At 45.3% G+C, this 20,664-nt stretch overlaps 1 protein-coding gene across 2 annotated transcripts in view; it reads right to left on the bottom strand.

Moving 5' to 3' along the window:
• The window catches only part of HLCS (holocarboxylase synthetase), a 193,046-nt gene that overhangs the window by 162,303 nt on the left and 10,079 nt on the right, over positions 1-20,664 (bottom strand). For both annotated transcript variants that reach the window (XM_068547048.1, XM_068547049.1), the window contains exons 3-5: positions 12,038-12,200; positions 9,501-10,447; positions 4,691-4,873 (exon numbers count right to left, since the gene is read on the bottom strand). In XM_068547048.1, coding sequence (XP_068403149.1) covers positions 4,691-4,873; positions 9,501-10,447; positions 12,038-12,200 — 1,293 coding nt within the window. The remainder of the gene's footprint in view (positions 1-4,690; positions 4,874-9,500; positions 10,448-12,037; positions 12,201-20,664) is intronic.

Genomic DNA, 20,664 nt, shown 5'->3' on the forward strand with positions numbered 1-20,664 from the left:
ATCTTCTGTGCTATTTGGTATAAAGAGCGAGTGTCCAGGCACCAAACTGTATAAACACAGCTGGTATGCAGTAAAACTATTTAGATAACTAGTGTGTTTATTTTGTTCTTTCACAGTCCATCCTATAAGAGTACCTAGTACACAGTAAATGTTTAATGAAAGATGAATATTATTAACTGTGACTATGAAATAATTTCTACAGGCCCAAAAAAAGTGCCACCGATATAATGGAAAATTACTAAGTTATACTATGCAAAACTGATGTAGAGAGAAAAAAAAAAGCAAATCTCTGAAGAGCTACTTTATAGTTCTAGGATATAGTTCTGCCTGCTCACCAGGCAGCCTGGCTCAGCAGCGACACCGTGTGGTGAGAGATCTCTGATCCCCAAGAGCGGAGTATTTTACAGGAAGCAAGAAGCAGAGAGCCAGGGAGGTGGATGGACCTAGAATCTGTCACACAGAGTGAAGTAAGTCAGAAAGAGAGAAACAAATACCATATGCTAACGCATATATATGGAATTTAAAAAAAAAATGGTTCTGAAGAACCTAGGGGCAGGACAGGAATAAAGACGTAGACGTAGAGAATGGACTTGAGGGCACGGGGTCGAGGCGGGGGGGAAGGGAGGGGAAGCTGGGATGAAATGAGAGTGGCATGGACATATACACACTACCAAATGTAAAATGGATGGCTAGTGGGAAGCAGCCGCATAGCACAGGGAGATCAGCTCGGTGCTTTGTGTCCATCTAGAGGGGTGGGATAGGGAGGGTCGGAGGGAGACTCAAGAGGGAGGGGATATGGGGATATATGTATATGTATAGCTGATTCATTTTGTTATACAGCAGAAACTAACACAACATTGCAATTATACTCCAATAAAGATGTGAGAAAAAAAAAAAAGAAAGAAAACAAACAGCCAGCACAGGCATCTAATCCAAAAGGCAGGTGAGGAACCTAAAGATGGGCCGTATGTAACAGGTGATGGGATGCCAGGATCCTCTCCGTGTAACTTAATTCCATGGGGAGCAAGGAGATCTATTAAGAAGGCTCAGAAGAGAAAGTATGATCCAATTCCATTCCCAATCTGTCATCCGTATCTATAACACTCAGCCACCAGCACAATGACGAGAAGGTGTTCCGAAATGTCTCCACCTAGGCATCAGAAGGACGAGGAGGACCCGCCCAGCTGCCTCCAGAAAGACCATCACAGTTGGCGAGTAGCCACCTTTGCACTTGCACAATAATCCTTCAGAGCACTTGTACTCCGAAAACACACCTCTAAAACCCTGAATTCTCGCATTTCCTTCTACAGCAGATTCCGGGTCTTCTAAGAGGAGTTAATAAACATTAAGAAATAAGGATATACATATGTAACAATCATACGTTCATTCACGCACGCAGTTCCTTGGGCTCCCAAAGTAAAGCAGAATTCAGAGAGAAGCAGTTGGGAGGGAAAGTAGTCCATAGGATAGATACCTAAGATCAACCAGACCAAGTGGAGGGCCCGAAATGAGAAGTGAACATGGCTCAAAAGTACGCTTTTCCAAAGTTTTTATATAATAAAGGGCTTGGTCAGCTTGGGGTCTGTGTGGAGTGTTTCTGTATGTGTATATAGAATAAATATTTGCTTTAATATTGTTGAAGCTTTGCATTCCCATGGTTTGTGAATGGGGGTTACCAATGAATAGGAGAAAATGTATCCTCCCACCCCCAGGCAGTTTAAAGAGCCAGAAGGACAAAAATATGAAGCATCTACTGTGTATTGTAACATACACAGACACACAATACAAAGCCTTAGGTATTTCAGGTTATGCCCATTCTAAAGAAGATGGAAAAGCCTAGAGTTCCAAACCTCTGCTCACAGGACAATAACAAGAGAGCAGGTCACTCTTTCCTCTCCATTGCGACGTCCAAGAGTCAGGAGGCCCAAGTCCCAAGACCAGCATGATCACAAGAACTCACGGGAAAGGTCAGGGAGCACTGCCAGGGGCAAGCCTGGGTCTAGCTCGCTCCCTGACCTCGGAGCAGGCAGGCACCCCTCACAGGTCCAGCCTCAGCCCTCCACGCTTAGGAAAGGAGGGAGGGAGAGGGTCTAGGAGAGTGACAGCCACCTCCCGTGGGGACCAGAAACCCTCACCCTCAAGGCTCTGCCCCATCCCTCCAAGGTGGGAGGTCTATAAATGGGTCCTCTTTTAAGTGTTGAAGCTCTGAGGACTGGCTTTATTTTGATACTTTTTAATAAATCACAGAACAGAGCTGCTGCTTCTTCTATCGACACATAAAACAGAGATAAATGATGTGGAGCTTTGAGGCCTGAGATCAAGGTGCAAACAAAAGTCATACCATTAATCCCCAAGAACACCCATTAAGAAGAGGGCAGGGCTTCCCTGGTGGCACAGTGGTTAAGAATCCGCCTGCCAATGCAGCGGACACGGGTTCGAGCTCTGGTCCGGGAAGATCCCACATGCCACGAAGCAACTAAGCCTATGTGCCGCAACTACTGAGCCTGCGCTCTAGAGCCCGCAAGCCACAACTACTGAAGCCCGCGTGCCTAGAGCCTGTGCTCTGCAGCAAGAGAAGCCACTGCAATGAGAAGCCTGCGCACCGCAATGAAGAGTAGCCCCCGCTCGCTGCAACTAGAGAAAGCCTGCTTGCAGCAACAAAGACCCAACGCAGCCAAAAATAAATAAATAAAATAAACAAATAAATTTTTTAAAAAAGAAGAAAAAGAAGAGGGCAGACTGGCTCAAAAAACTGTGCAATGAAAACGCAATGACTGTGAAAAAAAATCATCCATTGCTATACTTTTAAGTTTTTTTAATTAAAAACATTACTTAGGGCTTCCCTGGTGGCCCAGTAGTTAAGAATCTGCCTGCCAATGCAGGGGACACGGGTTCGAGCCCTGGTCCAGGAAGATCCCACATGCCGCGGAGCAACTAAGCCCATGTGCCACAACTACTGAGCCTGCGCTCTAGAGCCCGCGAGCCACAGCTACTGAGCCCACTGCCACAACTACTGAAGCCCGTGCGCCTAGAGCCTGTGCTCCGCAACAAGAGAAGCCACCTCAAGGAGAAGCCCACGCACGGCAACGAAGAGTAGCCCCCGCTCACCGCAACCAGAGAAAAGCCCGCGCGCAGCAACGAAGACCCGACATAGCCAAAGATAAAATAAGTAAAATAAGATAAATAAATTTACGAAAAAAAAAAAAACATTACTTAGTCTTTTTAGACCAGGCACCAGGCACTTATTAGGCACATTATACACTTTTAACTTATTCAATCTCCCAACAACACCAATAACATAATAATAATAATTGCACTAAGGTGTTTAATGGGTTTTTTTGTTTGTTTGCTTGTTTGTGGCTGTGTTGGGTCTTTGTTGCCGCGCACTGGCTTTCTCTAGTTGCGGCGAGCGGGGGCTACTCTTCGTTGCGGTGCGCGGCCTTCTCATTGCAGTGGCTTCTCCTGTTGCAGAGCACGGGCTCTAGGCGCACGGGCTTCAGTAGTGGTGGCACGTGGGCTCAGTAGTTGTGGTGCACGGGCTTAGTTGCTTCGTGGCATGTGGGATCTTCCCGGACCAGGGCTCGAACCCGTGTCCCCTGCATTGGCAGGCGGATTCTTAGCCACTGCGCCACCAGGGAAGTCCCTGCACTAAGGTTTAAATAATACAATTTACACAGAACTTCCATATATACGATTTCATCTAGTTCTAAAATAATTCTGTAAGGTATCCAAATCCTAAATGCTCTCAGATTCTATATCTGTCTTCCCCAAGTGAGCACATCCCACCCAGAGAACTCATAGCTCTAGTCTCTTCTGAAAAGTAAGTTTGCCAAGGGACAGAGAATAACCCAAAAGAGAATTCCTCCTCTTTTAAAACGGTTCGGATAGAGGGTATAATTTGTTCTTTTCCAGGCAAAGCAGGGAAGTTTGGTGTTTAGAGTCACCTGGACTATTAGGTATTTGCTGAAACTATACAGTTACGTCACTAAACTCACAATTTCCCCATTTAGGGGAGACAAACAGAGATAGACCCACAAAATAATTTGCCACATTCAACAAGAAATTGACAGCTTGGCAAAGCAAAAAGATTATTGAGAAGACACACCTGGAGAAAGTGGCAACCTGCCCAACCAGGTAGCAGCCACAGGCATCAAACGCAGACAAAAGGCCAGGAAAATTCCTGAACACATTCCCAACTCCATGACATTTTCCCTTTAGACAAAAGTAAAAGATACCAACTGAAATCCAGAGCCCCTTTTGCCACAAGATGGCAGACTTCAGCACAAAAGAAACAAAAGTTGTGATTTCCCCATCCAAAGATTCACTGGGGAAGGCCCAAATCAAAACAAAGGCTTTTAATCCCAACTGAATAAATTGCGGTTTCCAAATACACTCTTGACACATAAAAGAGTGACCTTTTCCCCCCTCAAGTGGAAAGGGCCATAACTTTAAGACATAACTCCCTCTAAACTCCAGTGTTCTTCTCTCCCTCCCTTACATAAAACACCAAAGAAATTAGTTATACTTGGATAACTTTAAGACGGTTTCAAAACCTGAAGTCAAAATAGAAATGGAAAATCAAAACAGAAAACAAAATGGAAACCCACCGCAAGGCAACGACTGAGGGAAGGGTCACCGTTCTGAAGAAGGGCACCTGAGGGGGCCCCTTCCCAGCCGAGCACACACTCACCTCAGCTGCCGACAGCAAGTAAAGGGGCGTTAAGGCAGGAACATGTTTTGCGTCACAGCTTAGGCCAAGCGTCGTCAGGATCTCCTTAAGGACTTCGTATCTTCTAAAATTGCTTGATTTGAGCAGGTTAAAATCCTCTTGTGTTTGCACTACTGGAGAGCTGGGAGGTAGTTCCAGGTGCACCTGAGGGAAAAAGACACCACGACGTAAATCAGAGGCACTTAGCGACATAAAGAAAAGCAGTGGCTTTACTACTTTTTCTGAAAACTTGAACATGAATCCTTCTAATCATCAACAGTATATAAACCTGGAACCTGAATATTTGGTAAGGAACAACAAGCAATAAAAAGATTCGAGGGAGCCCATTAAAATCGTGGCTGAAAAGATCTGGTGGAAATGACCCTGGATAGTAACTTTCCAGGTCTCGAATTTTATCACTAATCAGTCATGGGACCTTGGGCAAGTCACTTAACTCGGTTATACGACAAACGTTTAGGAACATGGTTGTGCTGAGGACCCAAGTACAGTTGCTGCTGAAGTGGGGGAGGCACAGTGAGTCATGCTCGAAGCTCCTATTCCACCTACTGGTCATAACTCCTGGGGACGGGAGTGGTCTTAGTCACCGCTTTAAGAGTGTTTGCAGGAATACAAATAGAGGAGTGGGGTTTGGCGGACTCCAGAAAGGGCTGCCCCACCTCCCTCCTTCACCTGATAAGACTTGGAATTTCATGTATTTAGTTCAGGCTTTGTTGTACAGTTAAAATTAAAGTAGTTCCGGGACTTCCCTGGCAGTCCAGTGGTTAAGACTCCACGCTTCCACTGCAGGGGGCGTGGGTTCGATCCCTGGTCGGGGAACTAAGATCCCAACATACCGGAACTTCTAGCTGACTCAAACTAGAACCTTCCTATCAATGGTCTGTGTTTTGGTATGAAGGAATGTACTAGAACTTTTGGCTCTGTTGAGATGAGATTTTAACTGGGCATTAGAGCCTGGAGGATGCCAGAATACTCAGTACTCAGAAGGGCAATCTGACCATGTTTTATTTTATTTTGCTTTTGCCAGGGGTCAGCCGTGGGATTCTACTGCCTGCAGAGCACCCAGCTGATGTTATAAGAACATTATAATAAAATGAAAAGTATAGTGCTAGGGGCTTCCCTGGTGGTGCAGTGGTTAAGAATCCACCTGCCAATGCAGGGGACAGGGATTCGAGCCCCGGTCCGGGAAGATCCCACATGCCGCGGAGCAACTAAGCCCTTGTGCCTCAACTACTGAGCCTGCGCTCTAGAGCCCGTGAGCCACAACTACTGAAGCCCGCGCACCTAGAGCCCGTGCTCCACGACAAAAGAAGCCACCACAATGAGAAGCCCGCGCACCACAATGAAGAGTAGCCCCTGCTCAACACAGCTAAAGAAAAGCCCGCGTGCAGCAACAAAGATCTAATGCAGCCAAAAATTAATTAATTAATTAATTAATTTTTTAAAAAAAGTAGAGTGCCAGCCTTCAGGCAACTTAAAATCTCTCAATTCCCACTCAAGCCTTAACCAAAACAAAAATACTGCCCAGATATACTGTCTAAAACAATCCAATTGTTGAAAGTTGAAGCCAATCTGAAAAGTTTGCAGAGGACTGTCCGGCAGAGTCCCCACATTCCAGCGGGCCAGCTGAGGGCTGCCTGCCTCACCCACAACTGAGCCTGTTGGCCACGAGCAGCAGGGGACCCTGTCCTCTAAACAACCCTAGAAAAGGAAGGAGGCAGAAAAGCGAACTCCTTTAAGGTATATGAATCCTACTGTGTCTCCTTCTACCGTGCATTCTTACCCAAAATGTGTGACTCTCATCTCCAGGGGTCAAAGCCAGTGCTGGGACGGACGATCAGCATGGCAACGGGTCACGTTTAATTCACCTGAGCATGTGACTGTCCGGAGGTTACCTCTTACAGGTGGCAGAAATCAAACGAACCAAGTTCTGTCCCCACCTGGGCCCAAGGAGGGGGGCGAGCGTGGTTAATGGCCAATGTACTCCCTGGGCTAAGCGAGTACACCCAGGGTGGGGTGCTACAGAAGTCCCTGTCACAAGTGAGAGATGCCGAGGACGAAAAGGAGAGCTCCCCCTGCGAGCAGGCCTCCGGATTCCAGGAGGTGAGAGAAAGCACAGCTGTCGACATTGTGGGCGAAGTGCGATTGTCGGTTTCAAGGTTAGGTGCTTCTACAACAGCAGCGAGAAGACAGGCCGTCTGGCTCTGCACCTCAAACCGTCTGGCAAAACGGCCACCAGCGCGTGTGCGTGCCACAGCCACCCTCCTGGTCCTCTGGCTGTGATGCTGTTACCATAGTGACGGGCCCATTTCTGTAACTTGGCTTCGTCTAAAATTAAGGCATTTAGACAAGACCCAAAGCCATAACTAAAAATGTCTCCAGTCACAGACGGGACGGGAGGTGCTACTGGCATCTATCTACCCCCCACAACAAAGAAGGAACTGGTCCGAAATCTTAGCAGTGCCATGGTTGAGAAACTCTGCTATAAAAGCAGAACCACTTCTGCTATGTGCTAAGCTAAATAAGAACACAAAATATTTCAAATCCATTTCACAGGCTCTATCTGCACAACCTTCATGCCAAACTCCTGGTCCATCTGATAAATCGAACGTCAGCATTAACCCGCAGCCTTAAACTTTCCCTGCAAATCTGATCAGCAGAACAGTCCATCAGAATTTCCTTTTTCTGTACGACGATGAATGCCTTGCCTAAGGTCTCAGTGTCAGCTCCCTGGCTGTGAGACCACCACCTACTGAGCAGCTGTGGTTTGTCCTTGAAGTCCTCCTCTTACTGGGTTACATCACTGCCCCATTTATTACAAAAATGAAGACTATGAAATTGAACAGGGAAAGAGGAAACTAACCAGCCTGTGCTAATATTTATTGGTTGATCTCGGCAGCAAGGTATGGTAGTGACACAGGCCTGAGAAGAAAACAGTGACCCTGTCACACAGAGACTGGAAGTCATTTAAAATCAAAAGTGACATTCTAATCCCCTGCATCTGATTTTTGAAGCTGCATCATATTGCCTTTCATCCTGGGGCAATGCATGCGTATCAAATTTTATGACAGTAACGGGGTCAATTTAAATGGTGCAGCAAGCAGATTTGCTATGTAACTCAGAGAAATGGATCGCAACAGTGCCGAATCAATTTTCTAGTACAAGTCTGTGCACAGGGGTGGTAAAATTCACTGCTGAAAGCTGAAATGCGGCTCTAGGAAGTCAGGGTTTTAAGTGGATTTTCTGAGTTACTATAGTTACCATATTTGCAGACAAAAAGATAAGAGGAACTTTATTAGGCCTCCAAAAACTAATTCATGTGGTTTGCAGCCCACATGAAACCTGCTTGCATTGTACATGTTCATCTGCAAACATGTTCATGCCCCCTTAAAGAATGTTTGGTCAGAAAACCCAAGAGACTTAATTTCTAGGAGGGCTGGAGAGACGCACAGCATATGAAATGAAACCATACCAAAAAAAAAAAAAAAAGGCAACAATTCACTAACTCAATAAAAAGATCCCTATAATAAAACAAAATCTGTTACACTCATCCTGGGTACCATTCTGGGCAAAATATCCACAACTACTTAGTCTTCTCATCAGATCATCAGGGACTTCCCTGGCGGTCCAGTGGTTGAGACTCCGCACTTCCATTGCAGGGGGTGCAGGTTTGATCCCTGGCCAGGGAACTAAGTTCCCACATGCCGCGCAGTGCAGCCAAAAAGTAAACAATCATTAGATCATCAAATGCTTAAGGATGAGTGTTCATCTAAACTCTAACAAAAACTTTTGCCCAGGGACTTCCCTCGTGGTCCAGTGGTTAAGACTCCGCACTCCCAATTCAGGGGGCCCAGGTTCAATCCCTGGTCAGGGAACTAGATCCCGCATGCCACAACTAAGACCCAGAGCAGCTAAATAAGTAAATATTCAAAAAGGAAAAAAACACTTTTGCCCAAAGGCATTAAAAGATTTGCAGTAAATGATCAGGAATTCTGAAGTAGTCTATCCTGCTACCATTTGCTTAAACAAACAAACGAAAAGCTCAAAAGAAAAAGAATGTGGTGGGGGGGGGGGGGGGCGGGGAACCAGCAGATGAACCAAAGGAGCCCCCTTAGCATGGGAAGGGAAGTAAAATTTTCCTTTTATCTCTGTTTCCATTTTTTCTTACCTATGTATTAATTTGCTATAAATCTAAATCACTTCAATATTCTCTTATTTGAAACTGTTCTCAGCACTTAGATTTTAAGACTGACAAATCATAAAGGAATCGAGGATCTGAAGGTGTTTTCAACACTCACTATCCCAGCAGTTGGTGAGCATTTCACACAAACCCCTGACAATATTTTAATGTGATAGTTACTGCTGTTTGGAATTACCACCCCAAGGCACTCAATTCCCTTCATTAAATAAGTTTGATTATATTAACTAAAGTGTGCTTTGAGGCAAGAGAGTGGGGACTGATGGATTTTAGAAAGAGTATTACCAGTGTATAGATCAAGACAAGAAACGAGTTTTGGCTAATTCTTGGTTAACGAGCAATCTTTAATTAGCCATAATACTAATTATGTATTAATTAGTTCCTCCATCACAAGTCTTTTGGTGAAACAGGATATTCACAGGAAAGCCTGCTACTCACCATCAGCAAAAATTCCCAGCCAAAAGTCAGAAGTACCCCCCCAGCACACAGACTCTCCAACCCTTCCAAGTACAGCCTTCGAGAGCGTATCCAAGCAAAGAGACCCAAAGATCCTGACACGGATGCCGGCCTGCGTACCTGGCAAAGAACAGCTTCTCCTCCGCACGTTCCGAAAGGCACTTGTACAATCAGCCTGTCCTCGTCCTCGTTTTCCAGGTGGCCCTGGAGCTTGCCCAGGCCAAGCGGCTCCCAGGGGCCCCCCTCGTAAACGCAGCCGCTGATCAGGACGCTGAGCCTCACCTGGCTCCAGTCCGCCTTGCAGAAAACCAAGCTCTGCACTGTGTCCTGCAGCGGGGCCTTCCTGGTCACCTGGAAGCCAGCAAGCGTGAAGGGCGACGACAGGCCCAGTACCTTCCCTCCCTGAGAAAGATAGGCCATGAACCTCCGGGACAGGTCCTCAGGGACGGACTCCCTCGCGGCAATGACCACCAACAGGCAGTTGTCTGGCCACGGGTCCCTGAGAGCACTTTCCAGCGGCAGGTGGTACAGAGTGTAACAGCTGGTGTCCACGCAGTCGGCCAGAGCCGACCGGACCTGCTGGAGCCGGCCCAGGGCGTCCTGGGAGTCGGACCCCACGTAGAGAAGGATGTTGGGTGCCTTTCCCGTGAGGTTGACCCTCCTCTGTTCTCTCTTGGGGCAGAGGTCATACGCGATATCCTCCAAACCACTGCTGTAGTCGTAGGGAAGATCTGGAATGTTCTCTGCAGAGGCAAACTTGACGGACTCGATGGTGCTGTTCTCAAGCTCCAAACACTCGTGGCAGCTAGAAAGATGGAGGTGACAGCGCTCGACGGAGCCCACGCCTCTGTCGCTCTCCCCGGCAGGCTCGCCCCCAAGGGCACCGCCTTGCCCCTGCGTGGGTGCGGAACCCAGAACCTGGTGGTCCTCTCTGCCAACGTGCTCCATAGCCCCCAGCTCAGGCTTGCTCTCAACAGAAGATTCAGGCTGGGGCTCTAGGAGCTGGGCTGGCGTGTCTGAGGCCTGATCCTTAAGTTCCTTCAGAGCGGAGTCCTGCAAGTGGACAGCTAAAGAGAACAGAAAAGACAATCCATCAACCCTCTGGTCTGTCATGCAGCTCAGCTCAGAACCTCAGGGCGCTCTCTGCGCTGCACGACCTACATTCCAGGGCAGCCCTCATTCCCCTCCGCCCCAACTCTGAGGCCTCCTTGGGAACCACGTAACTGCTCCCACCTGCTCGGAGGGTGCCCCTGACATTCCCGAGTAAAATCGCACGTGTCCACATCTTTCCCACACAGATCGGAAAACCTCACACCCCCTTATTGACTGGTGAAGAAAGTGAGATTCGGAGAGGTGATTTTGTCCACTTGCTTATAGATTCAATTTTGTGGCTATCAATCTCCTATATGATAATGAAACTCAAAAACAAGGCACATAGCTAGAGTCTATCCACGCACGCCCCAGGAAAAAGCCACTCTCAGGACGCTTCATTGGATCAACAGGGGAGAAGGATCTTGCCAGTATCTTGACCCAGGTCTGGAATATAAGTTTACAGTCACTGATTCAAAAAACATTTACTGAGCACTTGCTAAACGTCTGGCATGGTATTAGGCACATGCACATGACCAATGGGGAAATGAAGTGACTTTCACAAATTTCCAGAGCTGGTGACACTCATTGGCTCAAGATACAAATGAAGACTTTCTTGTAAGTCAATTACACTTCTACAAAATAAAATTTTAAAAGTATATGTGTACATCGGCTTCCCTGGGGGCGCAGTGGTTGGGAGTCCGCCTGTCAGTGCAGGGGACACGGGTTTGAGCCCTGGTCCAGGAGGATCCCACATGCCGCGGAGCAACTAAGCCCATGCGCCACAACTACTGAGCCTGCGCTCTAGAGCCCGCGAGCCACAACTACTGAGCCTGCGTGCCACAACCGCTGGGGCCCACGCGCCTGAACCCCATGCTCTGCAATGGTGGGGGGACCACCACAGTGAGGGGCCCGCGCACCGCAGCGGGGAGTGGCCCCCGCTCTCCGCAACTGGAGAAAGCCCATGCGCAGCAACGAAGACCCAACACCGCCGGGAGTGAAATTAATTGATTAATTAATTAATTAATTTAAAAATATATATGTGTATACATATACATAAGAAAGACTTACATGGACATGGAAAGCCTACTTTTAAGCCTAATTAAGGAAGAACATTTTGCGTGTTTCCTGAAAAAAGATGTGTCCCAAAATGATGTAGTATATATGTTTTAAGTAAAAAAAAAACTGTTAGATTTAGAACTTCATAGTAACACTGGCTATGCCTTCCATTCAGTTGAACTATGGTCTAGAAACCAGTTATACTGTATTAGAATGTGTGAAATAAATATTATATGGGTTCTAAATTTGCATGCCATTTCATGAACAACACAATTATGGGAAATCCTTGTTTAAGAATTTGAAAAGCACTAATGATATAGTCAGGGATAAGCACCTCAAAAAAAAAAACTGACACATGTATGAATGTTATACTATTATGGTTCTATACAAACTGCTGGCTGAATTAAGCTGCAAATAAGCATTGCCCTTAAGTCATACCAAACAACAGTCCTTAAGCTCATAACTAATGGCATCCTGCTATGATGAAAACATTTCCTAAGATGACTTACAAACGATCTTTTGGGGTATCAGTCCATTAGCCACCTGGAGTCTATCTTCAAGGAACGCCACTCCCAGCTTGCTGAAGTCATCCACACTTGCTTTGGCGATTAACTGATAAGGATCCCCGGGTCTGCAAGCTAACGGCAAACAACAATCCGACCACTTCACAATCTGAGAAGTGGGTGAGGGAGGAGGAAGAAAGACAGGATGAGATTTTTCTTCTCTAAAATAACCAGATACTTTACTTTTCCCTTCAGCTCCCACCACTATATTACAGTCAAACAATGAATTACTGGATAGTACATTTTAACATCAAAGATGTCCTGGTTCAAGCATTCTCATTTCTACTTAACAGGGCTTACAAAGCACTAGATGTAACTCTCTCATTTAAAAGTAATTGAAGTCTTAACTGCTGTTCAAGGGACTAAAAGGGGAAAGGGCCATTCCCTACATACTGGAAAGACATAAACTTGCCCTTCACTAACAGGAAATAGGAGAGAACAAGCCTGCAATATCCAATGATTCATAGATATTCATTCACCCTTAGATCAGCTTTTCTCAAAGTGGGGTCCAAGACCCACTACAACAGAACTCCCCGGGAGCAGATGAAAACTTCATGTTTCTGGGCACTACTCTCTGTCTGGTGCTTCAGACTCTCTGGAGTTGCAGCCCAGGAATCAGAAGTTTAAACATGCTTCCCACTGATTCCTGAATGTGAGAGCAACCGTCTCCAGAGAGCTCCGGCCTGTCGCAGTTCACATTTCCACCACAAGGGGGACAGGGAAAATGAGAGTAGACAAAGCTCAGTCCTTTAAGCCAGCGGTCCCCTAACTTTTTGGCACCAGGGACCAGTTTTGTGGAAGACAATTTTTCCACGGACCACGGTAGGGCGGATGGTTTCGGGATGACTGAAGCACGTTACATTTATTGTGCACTTTATTTCTATTATTATTACACTGTAATATATAATGAGATAATTATACAACTCACCATAATGCTGACAGGAGGCGGAGCTCAGGCAGTAATGCGAGCGGCGGGGAGCAGCTATAAATACAGATGAAGCTTCACTCGCCCATCCACCGCTCACCTCCTGCTGTGTGGCCTGGTTCCTAACAGGCAATGGACCAGTACCGGTCCGTGGCCCAGGGGTTGGGGGCCCCTGCTTTAAGCCTTCCAGTGTTTATGAAAAAATTTGAGACTGGGACAAGAAGGGGAGCCCCTTGGGGTTGGGAGCCTGGCTCTGGAGCCCTAGATCTGGGTCTGGGTCAAACTCTGCTAATCGTCTCAGAACCTCTCAAGTCTCAGCTTCTTCATTTCATAAAACAGGAATAATGGTAGTACCCATCATTGTATAGGTTTGTTATGTTAATGAAATTAAAGAGTTTATGTAATGCCCCCAGTAGAAAGCTTGGGACAGAAAAAGCGTTCAATTAATGGAAGTTGCTATTATTAGAATCTGGCTTTAAAAGCAATATTGAATATAATGGTCCTTTTCCAAGATGCCATGAATAATTTCCCTACTTCCCAAAATCTTCTCAGGGATGTCCTGCCCCAAATTTCATGATCAGAGATATATACTTTTGAATTCCATTTTTTATATTGTTAGGTTAGGTTTTTAGAACTAACTCTTGCTGAAAACAATTTTGAAATGCTGGATATGGACTTCCCTGGTGGTCCAGTGGGGTTAAGAATCTGCCTTCCAATGCAGGGGACGCAGATTCAATCTCTGGTCGGGGAACTAAGATCCCACATGTCATGGGGCAACTAAACCCTTGTGCTGAAACTACTGAGTCTGTGCCACAACTACAGAGCCCAAGTGTCACAACTAAGACCCGACTCAGCAATAAATAAATAAATAAGTAAATGCTGGATAAATAAAGAAAACATCATTTTAAAAGCACTGGAGAATTGACTAGATAATAAAGAACTTCCGGGCCAAATGCCAGGGTAAATCCTGAACCTACAGAGGTAAGGGGAATTCCCACAAGCCAAGGAACATTGGCCCTGAGGGTACTTGCTTATCCAGGAAACCTGGGATTTAAAAGTCAGGGTCCATAAATAAATAAATAAATAAAGTCAGGGTACAACTGGCATCAAGATAAACATATAGATCAATGGAATAGAACTGAGAGTATAGAAATAAACATATACATTTGTAGACGATTGATTTTGGACAAGGTTCCCAAGACAACTCAAAGGGAAATAATCATCTTTTCAACAAATGTGCTGGTACAACCAGGTATCCACATGCAAAAGAATGAATATGTACCCCTATCTCATACCATGTATTACCAGGTACAAAATTAACTGAAAATGGATCAAATCCTCAATATAAGAGCTAGAACTACAAAACTCTTTGAAGAAAACATAGATGTAAATCGTCATGACCTTGGATCAGGCACTGGTTTCTCAGAAAGACACCAAAAGTACAAGCAACGAAAGAAAAAAATAAATAAATTGGACTTCATCAAAATTTTTGAGTGGGACTTCCCTGGTGGCTCAGTGGTTAAGAATCCTGCCAATGCAGGGGACACGGGTTAGAGCCCTGGTCCGGGAAGATCCCACATGCCACAGAGCAACTAAGCCCGTGTGCCACAACTACTGAGCCTACACTCTAGAGCCCGAGAGCCACAACTACTGAAGTCCATGTGCCTAGAGCCCGTGCTCCGCAATAAGAGAAGCCACCACAATGAGAAGGCTGTGCACTGCAACGAAGAGTAGCCCCCGCTCGCCACAACTAGACAAAGCCCACGCACAGCAACAAAGACCCAACACAGCCAAAAATAAATAAATTAAATTTATAAAAAAAAAATTTTGTGCTTCAAAGAACACTTTCAAGAAAGTGAAAAGACAACCCACAAAATGGGAGAAAATATTTGCAAATCATGTATCTGATAAGAGATTTGTATCCACAATATATAAAGAATTCCCACAACTCAACAATAAAAAGACAAATACCCAATTTAAAAATGGGCAAAGGATCTGACTAGACATTTCCCCAAAGAAAATATACAAGTGGCAATAGCACTTGAAAAGATGCTCAACACCATTCATCATTAGAGAAATGCAAATCAAAACTACAATGAAATGGACTTCCCTGGTGGCACAATGGTTAAGAATCCGCCTGCCAATGCAGGGGACACGAGTTCAAGGCCAGGTCCGGGAAGATCTCACATGCCATGGAGCAATTAAGCCCGTGTGCCACAATTACTGAGCCTGCACTCTAGAGCCCGCAGGCCACAACTACTGAGCCCGTGTGCCCCAACTACTGAAGCCCACGTGCCTAGAGCCCAAGCTCCACGACAAGAGAAGCCACCGCAATGAGAAGCCCGTGCACCGCAACGAAGAGTAGCCCCCGCTCGCCGCAACTAGAGAAAGCCCACGTGCAGCAACGAAGACCCAACGCAGCCAAAAACAAATTAAAAAAAAAAAAACTACAATGAGATACTTCATCCTCTACTAGGATGGCTAAAATCAAAAAGATGGACACTAGGGAATTCCCTGATGGTCCAGTGGTTAGGACTCCATGCTTTCACTGCCAATCGGGTTCAGTCCCTTTCAGGGAACTCATATCCCACATGCCATGAAGCGCGGCCAAAAAAAAAAAAAAAAAGGACAATAACAAATATTGAGGATGTTGAGAAATCAGAACCCTAAGACACGGCTGGTAGAAATGTAAAAGGGTGCACCCTCCTTGGAAAAGAGTTCATCAGTTCCTCAAAAAGTTAAACAGAGTTTCCAAATGACCCAGAAATTCCACACCTAGGTATATACCTAAGGGAGCTAAAAATATACATCTACACACAAAACATGTACACAAGTGTTCATAGCAGCATTATTCATAATAGCCAAAGAGTAGATACCCCAAATGTCCATCAACAGATAAACGGATAAATAAAATGTATATATCCATACAATGGGATATTATTCAGCCATAAAAGGGAATGAAGTACTAATACATGTTACAATGTAGATGAATCTTGAATACATTATGCTAAGTCTAGGAAGCCAATAACTAAAGGTCACATATTATATGATTCTATTTATATGAAATATTCAAATCAGACAAATCTATAGAGTTGGAAAGTAGATTAGTGGCTCCCAGGGACAGGACCACTGGGGAGTGACTGCTAATAGGTACACATTTTTTTGGGGGGGTGATAAAAATGTTCCAGAATTAGATGGTGATGACTGCACAACTGCTGAATTGTAATTATACACTTTAAAAGGATGAAATTCATGGTATGTGAATTGTATCTCAATTTTAAAAAGAAAAAGAAAAGAGTCTGGAGTCCTCCAAGGTTCAACACTACCCCACAGAATCATTATGCCTTAGTATTTCATTTCTCTCCTTAAAGAGATTTCAAACTGAATTTAACTTTTCTCCTTAGGCAAACAATAATTTTTAAAGTTGAGAAACACTGTCTTCGAGGGAAAAATTATAAATGCAAGCCTTTATGGTCAAAAGGTCGAAACGCACTAATCAGTCTAGCCTATTTGGAGAAAGAGAAACCTCAGAGTTTTTAGCTCTATGTGTAGCTTTCCCTCCCTTTTACCACCTACTTCTCCCACCTCCTCCCAGACATCCAGCCAGAGTGAGCAGAATTCACCTGGACGGGCCAGCCTGACCAATGCTTCAGTAGGACTCTGCATTTCAAATAGGACATCTTTGATCCAGGGTGAAGAGTTGAAGTCTACAATTCAGACAAATATTTAGTTGATTCCCAGCTTTGAGAATGCAGGAAGGATGTCAGCTCAGGAGGGTGAGAAGATAAAGTATCGCCTTGGCAAGAGCTGACTTTTCAGATGAGGGTGAATGGGAAACATGAAAAGGAGCAATGCAACCTCCTGCATGAGGCTATAAGCATCTTTGTTCTCAGCGCTTTCGCTGGCAGAGAATAAGGACAAATACTCAGCCAGTGGAGATACAGCCCAGAATTTAGTTGTTCAGACGTTGATGTAGCACCCTGCTGCAGCGGGCACTGGCGTGGAGCTGTGCCTCAAAGTAAGCACTTCCTGTAAAAGGAGCCAACAATGAAATCCTCACACCCAGGAGAGACGCAGGAGATAAAGCAAGGGGGACAGGAAGCAGCCAGAGAACAATATACACACACGTCCCTGATCAAGTTTCTCAACTAGGCCGGCTGTTTCCTCACCTCAGTGCATTTCCTTTTTCTAGGAACGTGGTCCGTGAGCCACAGACCATGCAAACTCCTCCAAGCAGCGCTGCGGCCCCGATCAAAGCAAAGCCGCAGTGTCACTGAGACTCATCCAGGGTGTCTGCCATCTGCCCAGTGGCTAAAGCAAACAGACCACTTCCCATATGCACTTCCAGCTGGAGACAAAGGGACAGAGGAAGAAAGGGGAAGTCAAGCAAAAGGCTTACTCCCCAAGATCAAAGGCAAGGAAGCCCTGGTCAGCCCTAAACAAGGGGATGTCCTCTTCTCCTGTGCAGCCTGCAGAAAGCCCTTCCATAACCCAAGCTTGTGACTTGAGGCTGCAGTGACTATACTATGTGTCCACTCCACTCAACTCAACACACACGTGCACCAGGAAGGGGATCCAGGAACAAACGGCACGGGGTTAAACTCTCTACAACAAATTGCCCTTTCCAAGACTGCCTGCTGCAGGTGCGGAGCTGAAGTTCTGCAGCTAATCGGGCAATGGGAATCTCAACAACCAGTCAGGTGATGGTTAATCTATGTGCCAACTCAGCTAGGCCACGGTACCTGGATATTTGGCCAAACATCAGTCCAGAGGTGACTGTGAAGATATTTTTTAGATGTGGTTCACATTTAAAATGAGTCAGCTTTGTGTAGATTATCCTCTGTAATGTGGATGAGCCTTGTCTAATCAGTCGAAGGCCTTACAAGAAAAAGACTGAGGTTCCCAGGGGAAGAGGGAATTCTGCCTCTAGACTGCCTTCAGACTCAAGCTGCAACATCTATCTCCCCTGAGTTTCCAGCCTCCGGCCTGCCCTGCAGATTTGACACCACAATCCTGTGAGCCAATTCCTTAAAATAATCTCTTTCTTTCTGTTTCTCTCCCCCGCCACTTCCTCCCTCTCTCTCCCTACATATGTACACATATATGTATATGTATGTATGTATGTATAATGCACGCATGCGTGCGCACACACACACACACACACACACCCTATTGTTTCTCAAGAGAACCCAGATAAATACAAGTTACAATCAGTTACCCTGAATAAGATCAATGTCACAGCATCGACACTGCTAATTTTCTGGCTCTTGTTTCTCCTCTTACAAATCAATGTTAGGTTTTTAAACATCTAGTAATGAATTGAATGAAGGAGGGCTAGACACACAGAGATGTGAAGAATCTGAAACCAGGGGAGTAAGGGGAAGAGGTTATTTCTTACTTTCAGTTATTCTCAATGCCTTTTGGGTTTGAAAACAGAAAGGATACAGGAGTACTACAAAATTCATTTTCACTCTATTATTTAAAAAGATACTATGCCCCATGGTGCTCTTAAGAGAAGGGTGTTAGAAAATCAAGTGACAGTGTAAGGGATATGACAAGTCCACAGCAAGCAAGAGCTGAAATAATAAAGTGACCCAGGTGAGACTTAAGGTGGTTCTGCAAAACCGTAACTGACCAGAAACTCAAGAAAAAGGGTGGTCTAGGTGTTCTAATTTTCTGAATAAATAAGAGCTAATCAGAAAATAATAGAAATACCCTTGTTGTCATAACCTTTTTCTATTATGTGTGTTCTTCTTCTTTTTTTTTTTTTTTAATTTTTTTCTTTTTGGCCACGCAGCTCACAGGGTCTTGGTTCCCAGACCAGGGATCGAACCCAAGTCCCCTGCAATGGAAGCGCAGAGTCTTAACCACTGGACTGCCAGCGAAGTCCCTATCATGTGTGTTCTTTAGACGCTCCATAAGCACCTGAGACCCAATGTCTACAGTGTACTGCACTAGCGTCCCCAGTTGTTCACTTTATATCCCTGCCCCACTGATGTTGGTAACCCGAGGAGGAGGAGAAGTTTTAACAGACATCCCAAGTGTTCTGGTTATCCACTGCTGGTAACAAACCACCCCAAAATTTAGTGGCTTACACTCATCATTTATTTTGCTCACAAATCTCAATTTGGGCAGAGCTTAACAAGGATGGCTCAACTCTGCTCCACATGGCATCAGCTAGGATGGCTCAACTGGGCCTGGACGATCCACTTCCAAGGTGGCTTCCTCATACAGCTGGCAAGCTGGAGCCGCCTGCCAGCTGGGAACTCAACTAGGACTGCCCACTGAGGGCCTCAGTTCTTCATGGGAACCTTGCCACAGGGCAGCTTGAGCTTCCTCACAGCATGGAAGCTGGGTTCCAAGAACCCAGGCAGAAGCTGCAAGGTTTCTTATGATCTAGCCTTGGAGGCCCCAGAATGTCTCTTCTACCACATCCTATTAGATAAACAAATCACTAAGGTCAGCCTAGATTCAAGAGAGGGGTATAAGGCTCCACCTCTCAATAAGAGAAAGGAATTTGCAGCCATCTTAAATCTACTACACTGAGTTTCAGCCAGCTCTCTCACTCCTCCACTCTGTGTGAGACGGACATGCTCTTTTGGTCTAGTCCCTGCAAGGGAAAGATGTGTGGAGCAGAGCCTAGAGCAGTCACAGCTTGAAACAGCAGCAGCAAACCTGCTCAGCCTATGTGTGACATGAGCAAAAACAAAGATTTCTTGTTAGAAGCCGCTGAAATTCTGAGGTCATCTGTTATTTCAGCAAAGCTGACTAAAACAATGTGCAAAACTGCACTTTACAGGGGTCCCTCCACCAGCCCCTCCTGCCATATTCCCTGTCTCCAGGAATGACCCACCATCCACCCCAAAATCCCTCATCATCTCATAAAAAGCTCCTACATCTGTCCCCATCTCCCCTTCCTATTACCAACACTCTGCGAGGCTCGTCTCTGTTCCCACATGGAGTACAATCTGTTCCAGGTTTGCCTCCCTCCGATCCAGTCTCCAATCTGCCTGAATTGTGATCTTTCTAATGTACAAATCTGCTAATTCTGCTAAAAAAATTTTTTTTAAAAAGGAAAAGAAAACCAAAAAAGAATAATAATTTTTTTAAAAAAGAAAAGAAAAAAGTTTTAGCCTACTGTCCGTAGGATAAAGTCCAAATTCCTAATTAGTGCAAAGAAAACTTTTACAATCTGTGTATCCTGTGTATTTGCCATACTATTAAAGAACATTCAATTTTGCTACATAGAAAACAAGAACAACAAACAGCATGAAGATCATAGATATATTAAGTCAGTAACTTTTAAGACATGCTAAAGATAGGGGAGACAAAAGGAACATATGTGTGTTGAACATAGATAAAAGGGACAGAACAAAAGACAGTATTCCTCCTAAGCAGAAAGTCATGGAGGGACCAAGTAAATCTTAAATATTAGTAAGACACAAATCATGCCACCTCCAGATCGACAGTTATGTCATCCCTAAATCAGCCACCCATTAGGGTCCCATGTATATTCTGCCTAGAAATACAGGTAAAATACACAGCTTCTCAGCAGGTCACTAGTAAGCACAGCTCTTCCAGGCATACATGTCCCAAATCTCTCCAACAGAGCAAGTGTGTGCCGGCCACAGGCATCCCGAGTCCCGTT

Source organism: Eschrichtius robustus, chromosome 6 (assembly GCF_028021215.1).
Source record: "Eschrichtius robustus isolate mEscRob2 chromosome 6, mEscRob2.pri, whole genome shotgun sequence".
NCBI classification, from domain to species: domain Eukaryota; kingdom Metazoa; phylum Chordata; class Mammalia; order Artiodactyla; family Eschrichtiidae; genus Eschrichtius; species Eschrichtius robustus.